At 43.4% G+C, this 27,741-nt stretch overlaps 3 protein-coding genes across 6 annotated transcripts; 1 reads left to right on the top strand and 2 right to left on the bottom strand.

Annotated features, from left to right (window-relative positions):
- The first annotated feature begins 2,115 nt into the window (after nt 1-2,115).
- On the top strand, nt 2,116-4,332 carry LOC133906858 (protein NRT1/ PTR FAMILY 1.2-like). The gene is made up of 4 exons (XM_062348845.1): nt 2,116-2,218; nt 2,494-2,711; nt 2,813-3,357; nt 3,456-4,332. Exons 1-4 carry the CDS (start codon nt 2,131-2,133, stop codon nt 4,330-4,332), a joined length of 1,728 nt encoding a protein of 575 aa, XP_062204829.1. The 5' UTR covers nt 2,116-2,130.
- A 300-nt stretch (nt 4,333-4,632) lies between these two features.
- Nucleotides 4,633-12,708, bottom strand: LOC133908798 (probable CoA ligase CCL8). Of its 4 annotated transcripts, none has more exons than XM_062350962.1 (17): nt 12,296-12,596; nt 11,222-11,409; nt 10,250-10,453; nt 9,481-9,682; nt 9,214-9,302; nt 8,905-8,973; nt 8,396-8,449; nt 8,035-8,142; nt 7,827-7,925; nt 6,641-6,733; nt 6,492-6,569; nt 6,287-6,388; nt 5,894-5,984; nt 5,695-5,768; nt 5,258-5,437; nt 4,885-4,938; nt 4,633-4,811 (listed from the first exon to the last, which is right to left on the bottom strand). In XM_062350962.1, exons 1-17 carry the CDS (start codon nt 12,471-12,473, stop codon nt 4,773-4,775), a joined length of 1,902 nt encoding a protein of 633 aa, XP_062206946.1. In that variant the 5' UTR covers nt 12,474-12,596; the 3' UTR covers nt 4,633-4,772. The 4 variants fall into 4 exon arrangements, 3 of the variants coding, with proteins under 3 accessions (XP_062206946.1, XP_062206947.1, XP_062206948.1); XM_062350963.1 differs by having other exon boundaries at nt 11,237-11,409; nt 12,296-12,590; XR_009908268.1 differs by lacking the exon at nt 4,633-4,811 and having other exon boundaries at nt 5,660-5,768; nt 12,296-12,708.
- A 12,813-nt stretch (nt 12,709-25,521) lies between these two features.
- LOC133910103 (uncharacterized) lies at nt 25,522-27,184 on the bottom strand. The gene is made up of 2 exons (XM_062352621.1): nt 26,693-27,184; nt 25,522-26,601 (listed from the first exon to the last, which is right to left on the bottom strand). The coding sequence occupies exon 2, from the start codon at nt 26,297-26,299 to the stop codon at nt 25,568-25,570; it is 732 nt and encodes a 243-aa protein (XP_062208605.1). The 5' UTR covers nt 26,300-26,601; nt 26,693-27,184; the 3' UTR covers nt 25,522-25,567.
- Between the last annotated feature and the right edge of the window lie 557 nt (nt 27,185-27,741).

Genomic DNA, 27,741 nt, shown 5'->3' with positions numbered 1-27,741 from the left:
TTTGGGTGAAATTATCCTGAATTCCTCGTTGTGTGGATCTGAATACTTGTAATCTTACAGTTCCGTTCCCTAGTTTGATCCGACACAGTGCACTAGTGATTGGGACTGTTTGGACAGAAAACAAGTAAACAACCCATCTGTTCTAATTGAAGTACTACAACGTTTTGGTGATTTTTGGAGTAGGGAGTCCATTTAATGTCTAGCATTTTTCTTGTTGTGATTGTGAACTGACCCACAAGTTGACTAAACTCTGTGATTGCCATAGCTTTACACTGAATTAGAGCTGACCCACAAGTTGTCTAAACTAGTTATTCAATGGGCATCTTCATAATCTAGCTAGAAATTTTTAGCTTGTGTGCTTAAAGTAGCCAATGGTAATGAGTCAGGATCTCTAATCTTTCCTGTTTAAGGTCAGTGGACAACATTTTTTTTTCTGGTTCCTCCTCAATGAGTAGTGGAAGATGATCGCGCCTCTTAAATTGGTATTGGTCTTACTGGTGGCGACGGCGGTAAGTGTTGAAAGAATATTTTTAGTATTGAGTCTAGTGAAGAATAAGTTGAGAAACAGTATAGATGATAAGTTATTCAACAATTGTTTAGTTATATTTATTGAGCGCGATATTTTCTATAAGGCAAGTGAGGATGGCATAATCAAGACTTTCATAGCTATGATACATCGTAAAGTAGAATTCTAGAGTAAGAATTATAATCTTTTATCTATGCAAGATTTTATTTCATATTTAGACTATTTATATTGTACTTTTCATAAATTTCAAACTTATTTATTAAATTTATGATGTTGAGAACTTTAAATATATTTATATTGTACTTTTAACAAAATTTATATTTGTATATTGGATTCAAAAATTTCCAACGAACCCACCTAGCCACCTAGCGATCAAATCCTAGCTCTACCACTGACCATTAGTGATGAGCACATGGCATATGGGGTGCAGCCTGAGATATCCAAATGGGCCACTCGGACTGGCCCGGCACGGGCCCAGCTCAGCACAGCCTGACTACTGTAATGGGTCGTGTCGTGCCAGCCCGCGTGCCTCCTCCTCGGCCTATGGCACGGTCCGTTGGTCACCATGTCGTGTTGGGACGGTCCAGGCACAATTGCGGTCCGGCGGCACGGCGAGCCCAGCGGGCACAACAGACACGACGAGCACGGCGCCACAGGTGATCCAACGACATACGAGTGGCTCGTCGGCACAGCCAGCTCGATGAAATAAAAATAACTACAAAATTAAAATATATATATAGAAAATAGATAAAAATGAGATAAAATATAAAAATAGCTACAAAATTAAATATATATATATATATAAAAATAATAGAAAATATCCGGATCCATACGTACCGGACCGGATCGTGCTTGGCCATATCGTGCCCATGCCGGTCTGGGCTGGGCCATGCCCGTATCGGCCCGACTCAGTCGGGCCATGCTGGCACGCCGTGCCACATGCTCGGCTCAGGTACGACCCGTGGTTTCATGCTATACTGGCCCAGCCCATCTTGGCTCGGGCCATACTGCGCCTAGATTGTACCTACAGTATTGTATCTCGGACCGGTCCTGTAGACTGGATTCATTTGGGCATCTTTAGGTGCAGCTAGAGATGAATGACTGAAGTAGAAGTAGACATCCTCAAAGCCCATCCAGTACTAGTGAAATGCACGAGGAGACGCTCCTAAGGGGAGAGAGGCTTTCCAGCTCTCCTTCATTGTGCACTAGCCAAATATTGCAAAAGTTCATAGTTGAGCTCACCATTATTCACAAATAGCTGCCTCATTTGTTATTTTCAGAAAAACTTCTCCATCTTTATTTATTTATTTATTTCAAAAAAGAAGAACAACTGCTCCATCTTAGTCAGGCATGTAAATATAAAGGCATGTAAATATAAACGATAGCGATGCCTGCACATGCTGCATTCCACAAGAAAAGAAAAACTTGCACACGAGGATTCCTATTTGCAGCTAGCTGCTTACCTATACGGGAGCTACTAGCTGTCGTCCTTGTGACCTACCTACCGTCTACCGATGAATCTAGTGCCATGGTATATACAAGATGCAGTGGCACCCCAGCCAATCCTTTAGCATTATTTGCCATTCATTTCGACTGCGCGCATCATGGAGCACTCCCTTGTTGCTGAGCATGGAGCAGATGAGGAGTGCTTCAAGGGCAAGGGCGGTTTCAAAGCCCTCCCTTTCATCTTCTGTGAGTTCTTCTTCTGAAACTGATCGTCCTGCTTAAGTGAATTTCAGAAAACTGACGATGAGAGTGCTAGTGATGTTCCTTCAGTTTCTTCTTCTGTTCCTTTTTTTCCTATGGATTTCTTTCTTATCATCTGCTTGCAATCTTCAACTTGAAGTCTACCTTGCTAATTTTCGTACTTTGGCTGGTATTCATGTGTCTGGGTTATGATCGTCATGTATAACTGTGTCTTTCCCTTACATTTTGATGGAAAATCTCGTTCCTTTTTGGATGCCTAGCAAATGAGATGCTGGAGAAGGTTGCAGGATTCGGGCTCAACACAAACATGATCACGTACCTGACCAAGCAGTACCACCTGAGCAACGTCACCTCCCAAACGATGCTCTTCGTGTGGGGTGCACTATCAAATTTCGCGCCCATTTCCGGTGCCCTGGTAGCCGATATGTACCTGGGCCGGTTCATGGCCGTCGCGTTAGGCTCCGTCGCGTGCCTAATTGTAAGTGTTCACAGATCAGAGATTCATTGGCTTTTTTCTCTCAGCAGAAGAGAACGTGATGAGTGATCGATGCTTGCTTGCTTCCGTTTGTGTACTCAAAGGGCATCGTCTTCCTATGGCTGAGCGCCACGATACCTGGAGCGCGGCCGCCTCCGTGCAACGGCGAGCAATGTGCGCCGCCGGGGGCGAGGCACCTTGCGTGGCTGCTCGCCGGCTTCGCGTTCCTGTCCATCGGCGCCGGCGGCGTCCGGCCGTGCTCGATGGCGTTCGGGGCGGACCAGTTCTCCAGGCACCCCAAGGAGAGGCGGGCCAGGATCCTGCAGGCCTACTTCAACGCCTACTACGCGTCGATCGGCGTGGCCTTCGCGGTCGCCGTCACGGTCATCGTGTACGTGCAGGACAACGTCGGGTGGAGCGTCGGGTTTGCCGTCCCGATGGGCCTCATGCTGCTCTCCACGGTGAGCTTCCTCCTCGGCTCGGGGCTTTACATCAAGGAGAAGGGCGACAAGCAGATGTTGTCCGGGATAGGCGACGCCGTCGTGGCGGCGATCAAGAACTACGGGGCGAGGTTGCCGGCGAAGACCGACGACGGCGTGTACCATCACCTCAAGGACTGCAAACTCACTGTCCCCACAGACCATCTGAGGTACGTCATGTGAGAGTTAGCATGCCGCCGCAGCAGCAGCATTGCGCGTTCTAGGATGCGTGGTCTGACGTACTCGACGACGTTTGAATCCCGTTCAGGTTCTTGAACAAGGCGTGCATGATCCGCGGCACCAAGGAGGAGGACGCGCCCGGCAACGGCGCGGACGCGTCGGCCTCGGAGCGGCACGGGAACAAGGGGAAGAGGCTGTGCACGGTGGACCAGGTGGAGCAGCTGAAGTCGGCGATCCGCGTCCTGCCGATCTGGTCGTCCACCATTTTCCTCGCCCTAGCAATGAACCAGAGCTTCGCCGTGAAGCAGGCCGACAATATGGACCGGCGCGTCGGCGCGGGCAGGTTCAACGTTCCCAGCGGCTCCCTCTCCCTGTTCAACATGGTCACCATGTCGCTGTGGTCGGCCAGCTACGACAAGTGGATCGCGCCGGCGCTGCGGCGGTACACGGGCAACCCGCGCGGGCTCACCATGAAGCAGCGCATCGGCGGGGGCCTCCTCCTCGCCACCGCGGCGACGGCGGTGTCCGCCATGGTGGAGGGAGCGCGGCGGCGGCTGGCGCTGCGCGGGGTCACCATGTCGGCGCTCTGGCTCGTGCCGCAGTTTGCGCTCGTGGGGCTCGCCGAGGCATTCGGCGTAATCGGGGAGATCGAGTTCTTCTACACCGAGCTGCCCAAGAGCATGGCCAGCTTCAGCATGTCGCTGCTCAACATGGCCCTGGGCATGGGCAACCTGGCCGGCGCCCTCATTGTGAAGATGGTCCAGGTGGCGAGCAGACGCGGAGGAAAGACGAGCTGGCTAGTGGACGACTTGAACGCCGGGCACTACGACTACTATTACTGGCTGCTCACGGGCTATGGCGCGGTGAACTTCGTGTACTTCGCTTGGTGCGGCTGGGTGTACGGCGAGGAGGGGAAGAACGTCGAGTGGGAAAAGGAGGGTGACAGAGAGCAGCCTATGGTGTAGTGACTACCTTTACTGAAACCTGAGCTTGGACGGCTGTGTAAGAAACTTGTAAGGTTGAACATTGAACTCCTGGGACTCGTGGCTGCGATGTATGGTACAAGTCATCAGTTAGCTTCACTAACTTAGATTTTGATTCCCCGAAACATCACGGTTTGTAGAAACGATCCTATAACTATGTTTAGATTTGTAAGGGTGATCAGCAGTCTTTACTCTTAAGTCTTACCAAGTCAGTGCACACTTAACAGTGACTAAAGTTTTTCTGATGTGCGCGCAGTGCAGCTCCGTTAGGCCGTTACGAAATTTCTATGGCTAGTGCTTTTTTCGATATATTATTTTTGGCTATGTCCTGAAGCAAAAATACAATAACACTTATTTGCTAATCATTAGGATAAGCCTGCCTTCCTAGAATTCTAGGGAGAAAATCAAGATAAGAGTCACGGCTAAGCTCCTAATAATTTCTTCAGCTCCTTCTTGTTCACCTGAAATAAGCAACAGTTAAGTCAATAGCGAGCCCAGTACAAGAGTGCTGTTCAAAGGAGATCATTTCCACACCTTTCCCATGGCATTCCGAGGAAGAGAAGCCCACAAGTACAATCTTGTTGGAATCTGTCATCCATAGAAAAATAAATAAACTACGATGTGAAATAATACCCTAAAGTATTCAAACTCAGGACTGATTGGAAGGCACTAGCTATGTAAATGTTGGTATAACAAAATCATAAATGCCGTAAATGGCTCATCAACACTTTTTTGTTAACATAACAGATATTTCTGATACTTTCTATCAAACCAATTTAAAATTTTATAATGTCAGGCAACAGAGCACTTAGCAAAAAGCTAACAGTGCAAAGGAAAACTTATATGAAAATAAAAACTGTAAAAAAAAAAGCAGCTAGAAAAACGGGAAATAATGTAAATGGCAAACCTTGTATGGAGCAAGCTTATCTTTCGACCAACTAGTCAATGCTTCCAAGGTTAGTGCTGGCTTCAAGTCCTGCTCCGCCCTTTTCTCTGAGTCCTCCTTAGGCACAATTATTGCACATATAACCTCCCCATAAGCTTCATCAGGCAAGCCAAGGACAGCACATTCCAGTACAGCATCATGCTGAAGATGAAAGCAGACTAGTTTAAGCAAGATGAGTAAGAAAGGAATTTATTTGACTGTTGCGTGAAGCCTTCCTCAAAGCTTTCGACCTAATATAATCTACCTGTTGGTCTCAATTCGAGGAAAGTAGTTTACGGTCTGAAGAGATAGAATGAAAGTGCTGTTCAAACGTCAGCATATTCTTTCGGTGCATTAACTTTGTTAATATCATCTAGCACCTACCCTTCAGAAGTAGTTTCGAGCGTATACGAGTTTACCTCTAACAGTACCGCCTCAATTTCTAAGGCTGACAGCTTATAACCACCAACTTTCATAATGTCAGCATTTGTGCCTGCATAAGGTAATACAAATGATGACAGCAATCCCAAAATATTTACCCCAGGTACTAACACAATGAGACGATGAAAACAGCAAGCAGAAGGACATAATGGTGCATGTGCGTATAGTGGTACTTACGCCCTAAAATTATGAAGTATCCATCCTCATCTATAGTTACAGTATCACCTGTCTTGAAGAATCCACCATCAATGAAGGATTCTGCTGTAACCTGCAAACAGAAATTCACCATTTTCAATGGTGAAACAATGTAAATTAACTTCTCAGGGTGCGTCCTTCAGTGGTTCCCTTATGGTTAACATACTCTAGTAAATTTGTGTAATACGGCTTAGAAGCAATTCCAATGCCAGCAATCATAAAAGTAACAGAACATTACATTTAAATAACAAGCCATATAATCTATAACTGTAGTTTGTACAAGCCAGAACTTTCGCGGTGATAGGGAATCGTATCCCCTCCAAAACTGTACACAGTGACAATCAATTATGCACAAAAGAAACAGCATAATCATACCTCTGGTCTTTTCCAGTATTCCTTGAAAAGGGATGGACTTCTAATACAGAGCTCGCCAACTCCAGTTGTAGTTTGAGTCCCATCCTCCATAATGATCTTGGCCTGAGTCCAAAAGATGCCTTAAATGCTATGAGGCAATACAGAATACACAGAATATATATCATTGTAATGATATTCCTAACTCCCATGAAATTGTTCGTCGTACCTCAACACGTGGAAGAGGTTTACCAACTGTACCTTCTTTCCGCATGCCATGCAATGGATTAGACAGTGCCATGACAAACTGTAACCAATAAGTCTGTCAGGAACCATGTAGTGTAATTACTAGATGACGAAGAGTTAAATGTTTGTAACCTCAGTCATGCCATAACGTTCCAGAAGACGGTGACCTGTCACTTCCTCCCACCGCTTCATAAGTGGGGAAGGAAGAGCTGATGATCCACACATCTACAGAGATTTAATGAATGTTGATAACAAAACATTTATAATTCATTGCACCAATCCAAATTATGATAGAAATGAACAAAGTTTACAGGAAAACCCTATAATCATCTATTACCCACAGCTGTAGGAGTCAAATACAAACCAGGCAATAATTTAGGTTCAATGCACTGCTAGATAAAATAAAGAACATAAAACCAAAACACAAGCATAGCTGGGCTTTCAACAGAATGCACGCAAGAAACTTCATCTTGTGTTTAGGTTCTTGCAGTGTTAGAAGCCTCGAGACAGAGAGATGATTAGCCCACGTTTTGAAGGCCTCTTGGTCATTGCATGTATAAAGTGTAACATACTCCCTCCATTTCAAAATATAGGACATGGTTTGACCCGGCATGGTCTTTAAAACCAAACTTTGACCATTAGTTTCTCTCAATTAATATTATTTGTGGCAACAAAATTATAATCATGCAAAGTACTTTCAAATACGAATCTAGTGGTACCATTTTTGTAACACAAAACCTACATATTGCTAGAGTACTTGTTAGACAAAGATTGAAAAGTTTGAATCTTGAAATGTGCGCACGCCTTATAAAAAGAAATGGAGGGAGTATATCTCTAGGTCTTTACTAAGGTATTTCAGCAGTTGATTGAGCAAGTATAGCCATTGAGCGTCTGATCCAGTGGACCTTGCACATTTAATGGCAGGATCAAAGGGCCCATGCCTAAGGGTGCTACTTGTATAGTGTATACCTCTGTATAGGAACTGAGCCTAGCTCAGTTGGTTGAAGGTTTGGACGTACTCCTAGGTTCGGACGTACTCCTAGACTAGCCAAGTTTGAATCCTCTTTGACTCGAATTTAGATGCCTATTTCTTCTTATTTACAATGCCACATAGTTCCTCCTAGGTTGGTCAAGTTTTGTATACCTATGTATATCTTCAAGCGGTTTGGTACATGGGTGGCTAGTGGTGAGGCTTTCATGAAGGAACTTAGGGAGATAGAACAAGACTTATGACACAATTTGCGTTGTACATGGCAGACGCATTTAACAATGTTCAAACCAAGGTGCTAATTATTAGATATATATATGTAGAACTTACCATTAGCCTCAGCTGCCTTGCAGCGTAAGAAGAGGCGGATTGCTGATCAGGATCCATACTATCATACCCTTGCAGTAAACGTGTGTACATTGTTGGAACCTGCCATATGGAAGTATCAAATTACCGTAACATATCAAACAATATGAAGACAGATCATAATGTGGCATAATCTAAAGATAGCCTGTTGTTGTATGATTGAGATTCATACTCCAGTAAATACTGTAATGGCCTCATCACTTTTACTGGCATCATTTGGATATGATTCCCGCCATCTCTGCCATATCCCCCTTACACTAAATTTAGGCATGAACTCAACCTGCAATCAAAGAGAAAATATATTACTATGAAAGAATCTTTGAAGATCTGCTGCTAGACTGCCAAATCAAGCTTCCTTGCATACAGCTCCTAAATCAAATGTAAATGGATCTATTATATGAGCAGAAAAGAAACCCAATAGCTACAGAAGACCAGTTCACCAAAACTAAACCACAATATCTTTTGATCAAATGAAGCACTATCTCCTAGATGAATTATTTTAGAGAAAAATATAAGTAAGGGAGGGCAGTTACCACTGATCCTGAATAGAGGGGTGCAAATAGAGCATTGAAAAGACCATGCACATGTAAACTTGAAGTTAAGGACTTCAACAAGAATGACAAAAAAAACCTTGCCAAAAAAAAAAAACAAAAAACAAGAATGACAAAAAACATGAATCCTCCCAAACATAATAATAAGTTGTAAAGAAGGGACACTATCATTGACTCACTGTTTGAATTAAGCATTGCAAACTAGACCTAGTTCTATCATCCTGGTATGTGTATTTGTTGACTAGTACATGTCTTGGTACTTCAAATCCTAAGGAGCATGACAAGTTCCCACCACACTACACCTAGGACATATGGGCAACTACTAATGGGACGGGGTATTACATATCATCCATATTTGTATCCATGATTCCATCTTGCTGAATACTTCAATTAAAATAAAGGGGTTGGTTTGAACAAAAATGTAATTTGAAATACTAATACACAATACTGTGCTAAATAGTTAAATAGCAATAGCATTCATTGTGGATATGGTGCAGCGGGAGGCAATGCAGAAATTGATCTTTACTTTGATATCCCCATGCTTCGGCCAGAATTTGGACCTGCCAAACCAGTTACGAATAAATGTTATATATATCTTGCCAGCAAAAATGATCATTTAGCAACTGAAAACAAGTCACAATAACCATTCAAACTCCTAGATCAAACAACGATAGATAACAGAATCATGGAAAGGTGGTAAAAATACAGAAATAGCAACAGCAAAGTAAGCAAAAATATTAGCTTCTATTGGACAGTTTCTAGAACCATGTATAGATTTATTTAACGATGAAGAAATGCACCTGAGAAAGTATGCCCTTGTGGGTGTGGACTACTCCTTTTGGTTTACCAGTTGTACCACTTGTGTAAAGGATGAGAGCAGGATCATCTCCTGTATAGCCAAACTCCAGAATAATTAGGTTGATCGGAGCTAGCTGCAAAATATACTATTGAAGAAATACTCATGGTTGGACAGAACCAGTAGTGGAAACACAAAAGGAGAGTATAGAAATAGCAAAAGAAATTCCATCCGTTAAGCTAAATTTTAGTACAAAATAACAGCAATTCACCTTTGATTTTCTTTGAACCATTAATCTCAGCTATTAAGTTAGAGACTGATGAAGTCACTTCATTGCTTGAAGGTTCTTGGGAATTTATCTCTGGAGGTACACTTGAGATAGATGGAAGAAGAGAACAATGAGCGGAACACTTGGTAGAGATGCTCTCCATAATGTCATGATGCTCCTTAGTGCTTAAAATCATTGAAATGTCCTGTAAGCCACATCAATTAGAAACCAAAAAGGCAAATTGGTTTTGCTGGTTTTGTACAGTTGTGCATTTAAAAAAATTCATAGATGTAGTACGCGTTAACATGTGCACTTAAAAAAAGTAAAAAAGTTGCAATCATATATCTACTGCAAAAAAAAGAACAAAATTTTGTTTTTTCCCCGGTACAGTGCCAAATGATCATTTTTTTTACAATTTTCTGGGAATGCGCATGTTCGGAATCTTTGAGAATTTTTTTTTCAAGTGCACAAGTGTACTTGAAAAAAAAAATAGGTGTACAAAATCCACTTCTGCCATAAAAGTATGGATTTGTACACAAAGTTTCTGCATATATATACACTAGAAGATGTCAAAATTGACCCATATGACCAACTTAACAGATAACAAAAACTGCTATCAGCATCAACTTGGCGCTTTGTAGAATTTATTTATAAATTCCACTTGCAACACAAAGATGAGAAGAAAAGTATAGCAAGGCAGCAGAAAATAGAGATCTTTCATTTCATGTTGATATGTTGCAAAATGAAATAGTGGAATAAGCTTGAAACAAACCGAGTCATTCATGACATGCAGAAGTTCAGCTTCTGGATAGCTAAGTGCAAGGGGTACTGCAACTCCACCAGAAAGCCAGGTTCCAAATATCCCAGCAACAAATTCAGGAGAGGGCTTAGCCACAATACCAATACGAGCTCCACGAAGGAATCCTGTTCCATTTGTTCCTTCGAAAGAAGAATCTTTAGTTCCGTTGCGTGTCATCTAAAAAGAACAGAAGAAGTGAGGTTTGCTTGTGTATGATCAACAGGTATTGAATAAATTAACAGAACATGTTTAACAACTCTGTATGATTAACTTTTGCATTAAACTACTTGGCCGTAACAAAATTGACTGCAGAAGCAAACTACCACATATATGTTTTTAAAAACTCTTTACTTTTAACTTATGCATTGAACTACTTGGGCATAACAAAATGAACAGGGAAAGCAAACTACAAAGTAAGGTGGAGGGCCCAGTGCGTCAGCATATTCTCAGAAGTTAAACGGGAAGCATGAAAAACAGCAGAACTGCATATGTACTTCATTAATGTAATTAGATGGGAGAACAATGATCTTCGTAAGCACATTAGGTGACAGCCCTACTGAAGATTTGTGCAATTAAGTTGTTAATGATGCCTCACAGCAAACATGCAAGGACAAGGACGTGACAAACTAACTGCTTAAATGCAAATAATTGTTTGATACAATGGAATGTCCTCTAATTGAGATCTCACAACTAGTTTCAAGGGAAACCCTACTCACGTCGCACCAGAAGTGCTTCAGCAACATCATGAAGTCTGATTTTATTTGCATTATGCATTTTGTTGAAGGACTTCAGCCCAACGTTATGAGTAAAAGTTGTATCATACTGAATCCAGACAAAAGGAAAATGGAAGCTAATAAAACTATCATATGAAAGCTAGATATAAATTCAAGATTGACACATTCTAATCACCTAATGGGTGATCTCAAATGAATACGCTGAACATAAAAGGAGCTGCGGTACATTTTTGCTGCACAAAATGTTGTGGACATCCAGAGAAGATGCAATGAGCTGGACAAGGCTATAACTCTTTTGGCCAGCTCTTACAGCTGCATGGACACCATGCGCTGAGCCATGCTTAAGGACTTCTTGAACCACCTCCATGAATGTATGGGTATTTTGTCTGACGCTGTGAGCTAAAGAACAAACAAGGAAATGGAAACATTAGAGAACACAAATGAAACAAATTGCATAGTATTTTAACCACATGCTTCAAATTATAGAATGTAAGTTGAATGACTAACAGACTAACTGCCTGTGCACCCAGAAACCAGTCAGCAGATGTTCCTCTATGAAATCAATCAGACGACCATTCATCTAGACCGCTGATTTGTAGTTGAACTCATGAAGCGCAGGCACATTCTCAGTCATATGATTTCAGTGAAGGACAAAAGAGTCGTTGCAAATAGCTAACCTACTGAATTGATTAAACATAAACCATGGGAACTTGGAAGAGGCACAGCTATTGAACGATAGTTAGTTTTTTTTTTCCTTTTTTGCGGGGAGAACGATAGGATGCAACTAATCAGACGACCCCTGTTCCTATCACGACAGGATGCAACTTGACACAGGTCAAGGACAAGCCTGGACATCATGATCGCGTAACACCCCGAGGCTCGCAAGGCAGCTTCGAAACCCAGAAGGACCACTACACAGTACCATCGCCAGTGCTCCACTGGCCAACATCACGGAAGTTATCGTACCCAATTCGACCACTTCTGCATCAAATTCTTCCATCAAAACAAAATCGGTGCATGAAAGGAATAAAGGATCTGCAGCCACTACTACAGCTGCACGCCTACACCGTTACGCGGGATATCCGCCGAGGCAAAATGGCGAACACTCCCGTTCTGTCGAACCAAAGCACAGATGAGCACCCCAGCGATCAGCTCCAGCGCGGAATCGACGAATTTAACCAGCTCAACCGGGGGACGCCGTTGTGGCAAAACGACGAACACCTGGCGTTCGACCGAAAAGGACGGGGCAGAAAAAAAATTGAGCAGAGGAAGTAGAGGGGCTGACCTGGGGAGGCGGAGGAAGAGGCGAAGTGGCGTCGGATGCGAGAGACAAGTCTGGAATAGGAGGAGGAGGAAAAGGAGTAGGGGAAGAGCAGGTGGGAAGAGGAGGCGTGGGTCGCGCGGCAATTGAATGGCGTCATCAAGCGCGCCACCGCCCCGCGCGCCCACGCCTGCGTCCGCATTTACGGGCGCTGCTGGGTAGGTGCGCAGCGCCTACGCGTCGCGGTTTCGTGCTTCGGTCTCGCCGGCCAGTCGACACTGAGTCGTGGCCAGGTACTTGGTAGGTTGGCAGCGCCGCGGGGACGGGTGGGGACGAGAGGGGGGGACGCCGGGGGGTGGGGTGGGGCGAGGCGCGTCGGTCGCCTTGATGATGGTGCTGGGTGTTCCCGTTGTCTTTCGCGGATTCGCTTCCTCCTCCGGTGGCTGCGCTGGCGCGACCCCAGTATGTAACTGCCCGACACCTATTTTTTGGAATTTCATTAGCGCATGCGTATCAAAACTGTTTATTTTATTGAGATTTATGTTAAAAGTATAAAACAGGAGTTGGATTATCAACTCCCACTTTTTTAAATGGAAGTAAATTTTATAAAATTCTATTTAGTAAAATTCTTATAAACTCTTATCTATATTATTTGTTGTGTGATTTAATAACTAAGTAGAAAAGAGAAAAAGTAATGAAAACGTATCGAGAGAGGGGTAAGAATCCAATAAAATTTGCTTTGCCGTCCCCGCCTCTTCATTGCCGCCACCAGATTCGATCACCGTCACCACTTCCGCGTTCGTCTCCGGCGCCCAGGCCGAGCAGCCGAACGCCCTCTCCCTCATCCTCCGTACTGAGGCCGTCGTCTCGGGCGTCTCCCGCAAGGCTGCGACCGCGCGGCAGCAGTCCACACTGTTTGGCCCCACGTCGTCCTCGAGGCCCTCGACGCCGCCGTCGCCTCCTACCTGTTGGGGATGATCTCTAGTCCCCCTTCGTATGGCAAGTCGAAGTCTACCGGTTGCTGGACACTGATGGGTGTTACAGTGGTGTTTTAGGAAATGTAGGCGAAGGCCATGGCGGATCTACGGTCAGAGCTCGAAGGTTGGCCTGCAACCTCCCCCATCCGTGCAGTCGAAGGCCACGACAGACCTTCGGTTGGAGCCCGAAGGTAGGTCAGCGACCCTTGCCGCCTGCGTAGGCGAAGGCTGCAACAGTCATTCGGTCGGAAGCCGAAGGTTGACCGGCGATTCCGCTCATCGGAGCGGGCGAAGGTACCGGTGTGTCTTCGACTAGAGGCCAAAGGTTGACCCACGGCGCCGGAGGACAGGAGTGAAGGTCGTGGCGAATCTTCGGTTGGAAGCTGGAGAGGGGCCCTCAGCGTAGTCATGAGACTGGTCGAAGACCACAGATGGACGTCGAGGCTCACTTAATTGCCAAGGGCACAATTGTAATTATGCAAATGTACTTGATTGTACCATAATACCCCCGAATATGCCGAGAATGTGGCAGTTGAGAGGGTTAAACTGTAAATCCTAATGTTAAGTGGTTGTGTATGGGCTATAAATAGGGTCATACTGTACCTGAAGCGACGGGAGAAATCAAGATTATTTACTCATTACACGTGTCACACCCTGGAGCCTTCGGTTTTCCCCTAGAACGAAGGTCTTCTTTGGTTGGGGTTAGCGGTTCCAACACTACCGCTGAGAGCCCGCTCTCGAGATCTTCGAGCTGAGGTCGCAGACCTACACACCACTACTGAAGATGCTCCGCAAGTGCTGGCAGCCTGGTCCTACCACCGCCCTCTTCAAGGCGATGCTCTCGGAGTGGCTCAAGCCAACGGTGGTCGTGTGCACGGCGCTCGTTGGCGCGTATGGCTACAACGGCTTGGAGGAGGCGCTGCCCACCATCAATTAGATGAAAGGCGCCACTGATTGCAAGCTGGATGAGTACACGTTCTTCGTCCTCGTCAACTGTTGCGATAAATCACGCCGCTTTGATCTGATTCCTATTGTTCTTGATGAGATGTCGTACATGGGGCATGAATGCAACTATATTCGTCGCAACCACCGCTCTTCCACTGCCGCCCCCGCCTCTTCACCACCGCCACCTTTCCTCTCCGCCCTCACCTCTACTCTCCACCACGACTCCATTGCTGCATTCCCACCAAAAACATCCGCTCTTAATTCCTCAACCTCATGCAGATTTTGCGCAGTTCATCCCCTTCGGAGCTCGAATTGTCCCCAAAGCTGCGGTGGCTAGGAATGGTGGCGTCAGAGGTGACTCTGATAAGAGGTAAAGGGTGGTGTTCATTGATGATGATGATGACACAGGGGATCAGGACACGATTGAGAACAGTGATCAGGGCACTCAGCTTGAGAATTGGGGGTGGTGCTGTTGGCGGTAGAGTGCTGGAGAGCGGCAGTGTTGATGAGGAGGGAAATGGAAAGAAGATCAGGGTGCAAGGGGCAGCTCGGGTGGGCCAGTGTGCCAAGTTGAGGGATGTGGGAGCAGATCTTACTGCGGCGAAGGATTACCATCGGCGGCAAGGCCTGTGAGATGCATGCTAAGTCTTGTATTTATTGATCATGTTGTTTATATATTTATACATGGTGAAAAGATATGGTGAGAGGATATGTCTATTGGGAAGATACGAAAAACTCGAAAGCCGGATTCTGCGCCGTGCTTCACACGGTCGGTTGCTATTGTACAATGGACTCACTGACACCTGGTGATGATGCAGTCACCGTCAATGGAAGAGACGGCCAGTCGTCGATCTTCATCATCGTCTTCCTGATGGAGGGCCAAGTTGAGGACGTCCAACAAACGTGTTTTGTCGTCCACCGCTCTGACCATCATGCAGATCGATGCAACGAGCCTCCGTTGAAGTGCTGGCCGATGAGTTTCATTGGTCGATTAGCGTCATAGTAGAACTAACATGGCTGATAACGTCTTGTAAATATAAAGTAGAGACAGAAAGTAGAGAGTAGAATGAACTCATGTTATTGATTCATGATGTGATTACATATTTATACATGGTGAAAAGACATAGTGAGAGGACATGTCTATTGGAAGATATCTGTTCTCAATAGACACAATTCTTGGTAATTGATCACATGATTATATCTAAAAGTGTTTATTCATAACACTAAGGCCACCATTGATGTGGTTGGGAATGTTGTCCAGCGGTTCTGCCAACAATGTAGTAGGTATCTTTGCATGTCTTTGATTATGTTTTTGGTATAGTTAATGTACTTTACATGAACTATGCACACTTCATTAGATGGTATTGAGCGGTAGACTTTTTAAATTCCAATACCACAATAGCTGTAAGAGTTAATATTAGAATACATATTTGAACACGTGGATTATCAATGTTTAAAGGAGCTAAGCCATTGACATATATACTATATGTAAACACGTTAGTCTGCTATTAAAGTGGTGTGTTTTGCTATTTGCAGACCATGTAAGCGGTGAGGTGGAGTGTGCCTTCATGTCAAGTTGGTGGCAATAATCAAGTTTGTTAACCCTTCTAGAATGGGTTGGGCTCAAAGGGAGGGCTAGGGCAGCAATTGTATGTATTATTAGTGGCAGTACTGGATGGTGAGGATCATATCAGATAGAAGGGTAGTGAGTGTGTTACATGCTGGGGCAACGGAAGTTGAGTTATAAGGAGTTGGGATGCGGTGGCATATTCGGAGCCAAGAGCTGCTAGATAAGGCAGCGCGTTGTGGCAGATAAGGCATCGCACTATCGGAGAAAGCAAGAAACATAGGCATCGTAGAGCACTATTGTTATATACATTAAGTATTACTTTAGCATCATGTTAGGATCTTTTATAACGCACGGGTATTGTACTAGTGTAAAAAAATCATAAGGTATATGAGAAAATCGATATGAATGAATATTAAGTATGAGGGATGAACGATCGAGATAAGCTATGAGTACGCAAGGATCTGTAAACTTGCATTTTCCATTCCGTGGGCTCCTTCCTTGCCTGGAGACTTTTGCTAGTCTCGACAAAGGCCCTCTTGTACTCGTGTATGTGTATCATTCCTGCGGACCTATGTAATTGTGTGTTGCATCTCTTTTTCTCCCACTTTTCTACATGGTATCAGGCTATCAGCTTTCCTATGATCCTAGACTTCCGTTGCTCTTATCTCCTCACGACACAAGCAGGTTGTCTTCCTCCTCTTCGTTTGGTGCACCCGCTCTCTGGAGCCACTCATCGCTCAAGTCGTCACCAACCCTCCTGCTTCCAAGGTTCTTGATATCCATGAGTCCAATTACGAACAATGAAGCCAATTCTTTCATGTGGTGTTCGGTAAAATTGGGCTGCCCTATCACATTGACAGCTCTAACGCACTTTGGCAACTACACCATTTACAGCAAAGATCTTCACTACTATAAAAATGATCATCAGCGCCGACTAAAAAATGTCATCAATGATGGTTTTTGAACCGACACTGATTACTTGAAACTGATTGTCACGGACTATCAGTGCCAATTTATTAACCGGCAATGGAGCCGATTCTTTCATACGGTGTTCAATAAAATTGGGCTGCCCTACCACATCAACAGCTCCAACGCACTTTGGCAACTACACCACCATTCACAACAAAGATCTTCACTACTGCAGAAATGGTCATCAGTGTCGGCTCAAAACATCATTAGTGTCTGTTTTTGAACCGGCACTGATAGTCATGGACTATCAGTACCGGTTTATTAACCGACACTGATAATGAGTATCAGTATCGACTCATGAAAAAAACTGACACTGACACTAAGACTATCAGTGTCACTTCATAACAAGTAATCGACACTGATATTCAACTATTACTGTCAGTTTTTGGTACAAGCCAGTACTGATAGTCTCCATATCAGTGCCGATTTTTTATCATGAGCATGCATTGATAGCACCTCCCCTGTACAGAATCTAGCCGTTGTCGACAACAACACAAATAATATCACATACAACAAGATAAACATGTATTCAAGTTTCACATACATATATAATTATCTCAGCACATATGATATCACACACATATACAATTCATTCATATCTCATCTTATTCATGCATACGTAACTATGTCATTAACTAGAGATCATAACTAACACAAGTTTGCAATAAAAGTTCATAATTAATAGAAGTATGCGACAAAATGGTAAGAAACAATGTCATTCAATTATTCTTGTTGACCGAAGGCCCTGAACTATGCTTATTGCTTTGAGAAGAATTAGATAACGAACTCCACGAGCTAATTGAAGGGACAGCTTGCGAACAACACCATTTCAAAACATGGTACCACCTGGACTCTGGAATGACTTGGTCATTGATGAACCCGCAGAGTTATTCCTGAATTGCGTTGATTCTCTATGGCATGAGGATACCTGTTTCCAGCTTGAAGTCCTGCAATTACCAGAAATTAAGAAATCAATCTATTTGAACACGAGTAAGAACTGAAAATTAATCATCAATATGTATATATCAGTGTATCAAGAACCGGGGGTCCCTGAGTCCCGAGGCCAGGCCAGCCATCCGCCACGTGTCATCATCCCGCGAGGTCTCTCCCGCGGGGTAAGGAGAGTTCAAGTCCCGGGAGAAGGTGCTCGGGGCCACAGTCATTGGTCCCCGAGCACCCCAGTTCCCCGATGATCTTCGGAGTCTAAGTACCGGGAAGAAAAGTGCTCGGGCTGGTGCCAGGTCACCCCCGAGCACCCTAGACCCCCGATGACTAAAAGAGCTAAAGTTCCGAAAGAGAGTGCTCGGGGCTGCGAGCAGCAGCCCCCGAGCGCTCGGTTCCCTGAGGTTCCACACAAAGAGTGCTCGGGAGAGAGTGCTCGGGGCTGCACGTGGCGGCCCCCGAGCATTCGGTTCCCCGAAAGATCGTGCAAGAGTGCTCGGGAGAGAGTGCTCGGGGAGGTGAACAGTACCCCCGAGCACGCGGTACCCCGAAGATAAAGATAGGCATTCCCGGGAGAGAGTGCTCGGGGAGGTGAACAGTACCCCCGAGCACTCGGTTCCCCGACGACCCAGAAAGGCCCCCGAGGGGCCCACCGATGAGGTGTCCGCCAGTCAGAGGTCTGAGGCCGCATTTAATGAGCGTGCGTGGCCTGACACATCCAACTGCTCCCGCCGCAACGTCAGTTCCTGCCATGCTTTGGCAGAGGGGCGTGGGGCTATTAATTGCACGGGTCCCGTCCCGTATCGCCGGTATCATCGTAAGGATCGCGTTCCGTCTGCCGCCCTGCTGTGGCAGAGGAACAAGACAGGGCGGGCACGCCGGGTTGCTCTGCGGCTGCTCGGTGGGCCCCCTCCATGGCGCCCGTTGCCAAGGCGTCCACAGTGATAGGTGACCGGGCGGGCGGCATTTTTCCACCCTCCGGTCACTTCACCCAGAAGAAATGATGACGTCTTTCCCAGTGATGGCATCTTGGAACTTGTGCCCCCCTCCTTCCCGTTTGGGGCATGTCGTAGCCGGCAAGTGCTTAAAAGAGCTGGCGGCACAGATGAACAGAGAAGAGCGACAAGCCACGAGCCACGAGCCACAGGCAAAAGAAAGAAGGATAGACAACGAAGACAGAACTAGAGACCAGAACCCGAACAAGAGCATACAAGCATCCAAGCATCAGAAACCGAACCATAGACGAACACAAAGCACAAGACCAGAGGGTAGTTCTAGAAAAGGAAGAGAGAGCCTCAAGCTCTTAGTTAGATCATATTTCTTGTAACCAGCTACATCCTTGAGGGATCTCCCTCAGGACAATTATTGCATCCATACAGGAGTAGGGTATTACGCCCCTGTGCGGCCCGAACCTGTCTAAACTCCGGTGCATTTACTTCCTCTTGCACTAGGTCATCATTCCCCACCACCGGCCGTTGCATTTACTCTCATTCATTTCTCCGATGAACTTATTCAGGATCATCCCCCCGGCCGAATCTCTAAAAAGGGGTCTCTCGGGATCCCTGCGGCAAGAGTTAATCCTCCGACAGTATACCAGTTATCTCAGCTTTGGTAATTATACTATAATTGTTTTTAGTCAATCCATGCATGAAGTCACATGCATAGTAGCCATATAAATTGTTGCACTAGGTCTGAAGCCTACAAGAAAAGTCTGTTATAATTTCTATTCCTTCCAGAACGGAAAGTGACGTCCTTTCTTCTTGACGTAGCGCACATATACCATGTACGTATGTGATTATTGACTGTAACTAGACTTAGATTTAATCAATTCAAAGTTTACTAAAGCGCTAATGAAATGATTAGTTTACCTTTGTAGAAAGTCTATGACGGGTTGGTATTCAGCTACTGGATTTTTTTTCCTATCGAGGACAACAATACTGTTATAGTCAGTCTGGATGACAAAGAGGGCACAGTGAAATATGCACATGTGTCACCATAGGTAATTAGTCCTAAGTCCTAATATCATGATGCTAAAAAAGAATAGTACAAACATAGATGAAAACATGTACCCAAAGTTGTAAGTTAAAAGTATGTATCTCTTTAATTGGTACGCTTGAATAAATTTAAGTGCATAGTCCTCGGTTGCCTATGGCTGGGTGGCGACCATCGTCTAGTTTATCTTCATTGGGTCGAGGAATTCTACTTTAGTGATGCCCTTTTGACCGCATGTATATATCTCTGTTCTACATACACAAGAAGTTAAGACATTCAGTCTAATGGTATAAGAATATATACTATGAATTATAAATATAAGATATTTATAGAGTCCACAAACTTATGAGATGAAAGTTGAGGGCGTCTTGGTGGTACAGTTGATACATTTCATCAAAATGAATCTAGACTTCACCGTCCCCGTGGAGAAAATCACAATGTCTGTATTGGAACACGAACATTTCTCTACCAGCCTTCGATTGTTGCAAGTATCAGGCATGGAATCTCCGTATTTGGGTTGTTAGCTCCAATAGGGACTCGACCAGTGATTCGCTGAGCTTAAATTTCCATTTAGATTTTGCCTTTTGAACTTTGGACTTGTCATAAAGTGCTTCTTTTGTCATTCCGACCTCAATTATAAAGTTTCTTTCTAATTTTTTCTGTTACTCTAGTGCTCTTTATTTTTTTACCTTCTCGATCAACGCCTTCCTCAACTATTTTTTACCCATGATGCGTGTGTAGTTAGATTTTAACGGTGGGTCCATAGGTCTTGCCAAAGTCTAAAGAAACTTGGCGACCGTTGCTAGATCGATAGCACTCTTCTCTAGCTCAGTACGTTTGAAGTGTGTTGTGACATCAGCATTCACTTTCCTTCTGATTTCCTCATTAGTTTTATCATAAGGCAGAGGAGATGCCGGTTTCATAGATGCTGACTGTCGCTTCTTAGTTGTTGCTCGCTGTTGTGACGAAGTCAATTCCTAAGCTTCCGCAGGTGCTACTGGCTTCTGAAGCGGGATAGCAGTGACAGCGAAGGCCGAAGGGGTTGGAGATCTTCTTGATGGCTGTGGAGGCGGCGACGGAGGTGAAGATCTTTTGGGTGGTTGTGGAGGCGACGGCAGAGGAGGCAGAGATCCTCTGGGTGCGTCCGGTGACTCCAAACTAGACTCAGACACATCTATGTCTTCGCCAAATAATATGTCGTGCTTGCGCCACATGACATAATGACCTACGTTTTTAGAGCCACGTTTCCCCCGCCTCTTTAGGGTAATCTAACTTGCTTTTACGATACTTATGTATTACACTGTCCACGTGTACCCAGGCGTATCCCTGTGGTACCAGACGACCGATGGTCCCTTCCACCCATTGCTCAGCCAGACCCCTAGCCACCATGGTGGGAACACCCAAGACTAGCACGACAAGCTTGCATGGTGTGCTTTCTGTGATGTCCACGGGGTGACGGATTAAGGCTTCTCCTGGAAGCCCTGTGGACGCGTAGCTACTCCAGGGACCACTAGGGCTCGGCACCAAAGCATTATCTACGACGACTAACACCTCTTGCCTTGCTTGTTGCCTGGCTTGCTGCATATCTCCCTTTATTTTGGCATCTATCATCCGTCTCTCCTCTGTAAGTTCTTCTTTTAGAAAGGTCAACATTTCTGACATATTTTCTTTTCTTCATTTCTTGTTAGTGTGTTGTTCGAATCTGACCTTTCAAGGCCTTAAACCCTTGTTGCGTGTGCGACAAGTGTGCTCCTTGTTTCCCAGTGCCAAGGTTAACTCATCGTTCTCCCTGTCTGCTTGGAAAAAGCCCTGGGAACATAGGATGTGGGCATATCTAATGTTCTGCGTGACTTTCAGTTCTCGTTCGCTTTTCAAGTATAAGCTTTCATCAATCGTAAGGGTCACCCCTCTCCCATATAAGTAGTTCTTCGTTCGTGGAATCCACTCAACCATCACAGGTGTGACACCACTTTTAGTTACGTCTTCTTCTATCTTCTCTCACTTGTCAAGTTTCCTAACGTACTAGCGCGAGCCAGTTCTGTGGGAGTATAAGTTCTTCTAGGAGTTGGCCTTGTTTGCTTCACTTATCTTTTTTCTTCCTCCAAATCCCTATACTTCACAAAATCATTCCAAAAATCTTTCACCATCAGATAATCATCCCAGTCTGGCGTTCGCCCCTTCAAGTGATAATCTTTGTACAACTTACCCTTAAAATTCTTAAAAATTCTGCCCATTATGACTAAGGCCTAATGCTTCGTTGTGGCCATGTTGCATTCTTCAGGGTACTCGAACTTTTGCGATAACTTGCCTCACACGAAATCTTTGATGGTATCGGGACCACCCACTTGTCACCTCACCTAGTTTGCCTCTCTAAGTTATATAAGTGATTGTGACATGGTTTCTTACGAGACACCCGCATGTTGTCTTGAACGACCCGAGCACATCTAAAGGTTTTATGGGCTCCCCGATTGAATCGACCTTCCTGATGACAAAATGTCCCTCAAACATCTTGCTGAGACCTCGACCATGCCTCGTTCCTTCAGACGACTGACCATTCGACGCAGCATCAATGGTCGGAGACGAGAGTGCATCATCAGTGACCAGACCTTCCGGAGCATCAACGTCAGGTTAATTCGGATTGAGGTATGCACTCGGGCTTCGCAACTGAGCATCATCCGAAACTGGATTCTGGTCAGAGGAGGGGTCTTGTATCGGGGGGGCACGTCCGTGGACGGTGACTTAATTTTGTACGAGTTATTCCTACATAAAAATTTCATCTATTCAAATTTATTGCAACATCATATTAGCATATATAACACCCATCACATTGATAGAATTCATGACAAAACTTATAAAGGTGAACTTGGAGCATCAGAAAGTGACGTTGGGTGTACAAGGGGATATGTAGTGGTTTACATTCTCTACATCGTTCACTTGAACCTCAAAGCAAGCAATATATTGTTGGTGACAACATGGTGCCGAAAAGACCTACTGCAGTTTCAATAATGGATAAACGACAAGGCTTGGTTGGGCATATGGAATAAATTGCAAGGATTAGGTTGAACAATTTCAACACATGGACAGCTAGTTGTATAATTTAAACCCATGGAAATCTAGCAGATAATTGAAACCAGAATAGCATCATTGTTGTCTTACAAGCATCTACTTTAAGTTGTTAAACTAAATACAACATGGATAGCAATAGTTACAAGAACAAGCAATCGATCTAATCTGTGGCCACAGTCCAATCTCCAAAAGTAACAGATGGATTTTCCTTTTCTGATAACTAAAATAGAAAAGGGATAAATTACAGTAACACCAATGCAAAGTCCAGTTTGAACTTTCAAGTTAGATCAGAATCAATCATTCATTCAACATGAGCATTAGAAAAAAATGAACTAGAAAAGGAAAGCAACCAGTTACATAGCATGGAGAACTATGGGAGCATGAAAGCAAAGTATTTAATTAAACATATCCTATCAGAGTACAAAACACATATTGATCAGGCCTATACAAACATTATACGTTCAAATTACGCATCAGATTCACTCGGCCACCAGTACTCATCGCTATCATCGCCTGTCGTCAACCTCTTAGGAACATTGTAGTCATAAGAAAAAACATAGTTCGGGTCTACGCTAGAATGTGCATCATCCCCCTCAAGGTGGCCAACATCTCGATGGCCCAGCAACTCGGCTGATTGAATGGTCAACTTCTGAAGGCTGCTCACTACCTCCTCAAGTTAGAGTACAAGACGGTTCACATACATGGAGCACTTGCATGAAGCTTTCGTTAGCTATCTTTCTTAAATCTACAACTATATCACCAATCTTTTTTATGGTCCACGCCCATTCATCAGTCATTGTTCTACAACTATCCAAAAAAGCACGCTTTGTCTGAATCTTATAGAAAAACAACATTTTTTTTAGTTAACCAGGATAGGATAACAATTAACAAGGATTGACAATTAACAAAGATTGACAATGCAAGAATCACACAATTCCATATAGCTCTCCAATTTGAAAGACACATAAACATAATAGGTTGAGTATGCATAGATGCTTGTCTTGATCACACAATTCGTCAATGACCAGCTTGGATTCAATCACGTGCACGGGATCAACACTCTCCGGTTCGTCAGTCTCTAAAAGAATGAAATTGTTGTCATAAGGATGAGTGTTGTACCAAATCAAGTATTTTTCCTGTAAACTACAACTGAAATGATGAACTTTGGTTTTGGATTCACTTCATTTGGAGTTATATATACTTAATTCTATGCAACAAAGACAGACTGAAATCTCCTTACTACAAATAAATTGAAATTGCATAAAAGTGGATTTCTGTGCTTGGTTGGTGGTGGACAAACAACAACAAATTTAGATTATATGCATTTTTTGCACCAAAATTTAAGTGTTTGTATGGATGTATGGACATATACAATTCTACACACATTAGCTTAGAAATCATCAAGATGATATCTCTTTATCCAGGAACCTAATAAACACACATTAAGATCTCTCAGATCTAAATAGCTAGGCTAAAATGTCACCCAAAGCATGCTTCCTAAATAATCATAAGACAACAGTCGTGCCACATTCCTTTATGTTAACAATCTAGCCACATACTACATATGATCATACCTACTGAATTTGGGAGGAAATCCAACACGAATTTGTTGGAGCAACATAAGAAATTTGAGTAAACCAAGCACTAATGAGCAGAAGTAGCTTTGAAATACCATACCAATTACCATATCTATTACAAACAGACCAGACTATTCAACTGAACGTGTCATTGCAGCACTAGCACTTGTGAAGTATGATTCATGGGCTACACCCTACCAGACAATACACTAAGTAGTAACAGTGGCAAACACACCTCATTTGCCATCCATAGATTGTGAGTACAAAGATGTTATCCACATATGGAATCACTCGCTGGTCATTGAACAAGCTAATCCACTTCTTGAAACTAACCTGCAGATCATTAGACAAGCTAATTCACTCCCAAATATAAACTAGAAGCCATTGGACAAGTCAATCCACTCTAAACACTTACTTCAAATGTCATAAGCCAATCCACACTCTCTAACCCTAAATCACAACCCACTGAAGCCAAGATCCATACGGGAACAACACACGTAACTGCAAATGTCACACCAACCACATCGCATGCCTACACGAATCATGCTTTGGAAACCAAAACCTAACCATAACCATAGATTCAACGACTACACAAATTTTGCCTTGGAAACTCGATCCTACAGGGATGACAGGGAGGCGGTGTTGGCCCTGGGGACGGCGACAGGGATGACGTCGGCTCCATGGGCGATAGGGATGACGTCGGCTCCGTGGGCGACGTTGGGCCTCTGAGGACCGCGGCGACGGGGAGACAACTGGAATAGGTCGCCACGCAAAGGAGGAATGGAGAGGCGACTGTTAAGTCCGGCTTATATAGGGATAGAGTATCAGTGCCGGTTGTAGACCACAACTATCACTGATACTTGGATTATCAGTGCCGGTTGTAAAATTAAGCCAGCACTGATATTGGGGCTATTAGTGTCAGTTTTTCCCTATAATTGGCACCGATATTGGTTTACTTTTTTTGATAAAATATTTTGTTATATATCTAGGTCTGTAATTTATCTAATATTGTATATTTAGGTTTGTAATTTATTGTATACTAGGTAATTTATTTTATATTAGGTTTATATTTTGTGCAGTGCATATTTGTTACTTAAGGCAATCTATAACTATCATACAATACCTTTATTTGTACTAATTAAAGCATAAATGATAGTTGTAAACTTTTTACTTAATAAAAAAGCATATTCTTACTTAATACATATCGTTGATACAAATTACAGCGAATCTTGAATTAATTATTACATCAAAACTGCTTTCATTTAACTATTATAGCTTCGTTATGATCGCGGCGTATGTAGGTAGGTTCCTCAATGTCGTCAATGAGAGGTAGTTCGACATTCTCTCTGAAAGGAGGCAGGTCGTCGAATTGATTGTAGTCTTCCTCGTCGATGACATCCTCAACCCTGACAACCTTTCTTTTTCCTTGAAGAACCACACGACGTTCCTCCTTATTAACTGGGTTCATGTCCTTTACATAGAACACTTGAGTAACATCTTTGGCAAGTACAAATAGTTCTTCTCTATATCCGACGAGTTTGAGGTTGACGGTAGTCATACTGTGCTCGTTGGTATTCACTCCGTTGCGAAATAACATGCAGTCGTTTCGATATGCATGTGTTTTCTCTACTTCTAACCCCAACGGCCAGTCAATCTGTTTAACGTGGTACATGTTTTTAGGAAACTCGTTGCCCTCTAGAAACAAGTCCCTCAAAAATTGTAACAACTCGTTGAAGCCCTTATCAGACCAACCATTGCTAGATTTCATTTGTAACAATGTCTGCACAACATGCAACTTGTTGTACTCTTTTGTACAGCCCGGGAACATCGGTGTTTTATAGTCCTCCATCGTACGCTGGAACCTTTCATGTTTCCTATCACTGATGAAGTCTCCCTCAGCATTGCGCAACATTTCAGCTAGGTCATCATCACCGTTGCCGATAAAAGTATCTTCAAACATCGACATATCGATGTCTTTATCAGTCATCATATTGTTGCCTCCATCTTCCTCGACTGTGGGCTGTTCTTCATGCACAACATCCTCATATTCTCCGTGCTCGGTCCAACGGATATAGTTAGGCTTAAAACTCCTGCGAAATAAGTGTGTACGGATCTACTCTATGCCTAAGAATTATTTCTCATTGTTGCAATCAACGCACGAACATCATATATAGTGATCATCACGCTTGTTTTTTTGGCTTTTTACACCACGGTAGCCCTAAAAAAAGCATCCACACCATGAAAAAACTCTGGACCGTGACGGTCAGACTTGTACATCCATGTCCGGTCCATCTGCAAATTTATAATTATCATTACGTTTTAGCAATCAATGAAATGATAACCATGCAATATTTCAAAATGCACATCTAATTTATTGAATTACCTTGCATCTTAATTGCTCCATGTTAGATGGTCTATCACCTTTCGACATTTGGTCCGGATCGGAGGACCCACCTTCTAAATACTACCATGCCCTCTCGTGACTAGTAGCACAATATTCATATTCAATATGTTGATCTATTTAGAGGTGATTTTAATCTTTTTTACTTATTCACTAATAGAAAATTGGAGCTAGGTTTTAATCTATTTAGAGGTGATTTTAACATTTGTTTCTTAAATTGCTACTAGAAAATTAGACATCTAGGTAACAATGGCATAATCACATATTTTCAATGAGAAAAGTAGCTAAAAATGAAAAATAGATCATCTCTATGTGCCTTACAATGATAAAATTATAATTTTTACTCAATTAGAGCTCAACTAGAAAGTAGCGTAGCGTTGTGGCGCGATTTGACCCATCGTAGGGTTTTTTAGTTATTAATGATTTTCTTACGTGCGATTTTTATTCAATAATTAAAAGAGGAGATGCAAACTAACTCATATAAAGGAATGGATTAACATGGCAATATGTATTTTTTATGTTTAAGCTACATCTAGGAAAGTCTTAACAACAATATTTTTCTATTTTATGTTTTTTATTAATTTATGTAGAAATTAATGAAACGTAAAGGTTAATTAAAGGTTAACCAAGAAATTATGTTAATCAACTGTTTCATGACTTGATGTTATTTTTTCTGTACAGAGGATGATAAAAGAAGTTTAACAAAGTTGGTGTCATGATTTTTGGATTTTTCTTTGATTAGTTATGGAATTAATAATTTACAGGACAATTAATGGAATAAAAGAATTTCAGTATACTTTTCAGGAGTGCATGTATTTTTAATATGTATATTACATCAATGTGAACCCAACAAAATTAGTTTCACCTTTTTTCGAGCTACAATTATTTTTCCTACGTATTTATAATCTTTTAGTCGATTAAAAAGTAGATATCCATTTTATCATAAATCTAATTAACCTCATATACTTTTCCTACCTAGGTCTATATAGCCTCTCTCTGTTTTGTGGGTCCTGGGCCCGCTTGATAGGATC

This window comes from Phragmites australis, chromosome 2 (assembly GCF_958298935.1).
Source record: "Phragmites australis chromosome 2, lpPhrAust1.1, whole genome shotgun sequence".
Lineage (NCBI taxonomy): Eukaryota > Viridiplantae > Streptophyta > Magnoliopsida > Poales > Poaceae > Phragmites > Phragmites australis.
Note: the sequence above shows the minus strand (reverse complement) of the source record. Positions and strands in the feature narration are given on the sequence as shown.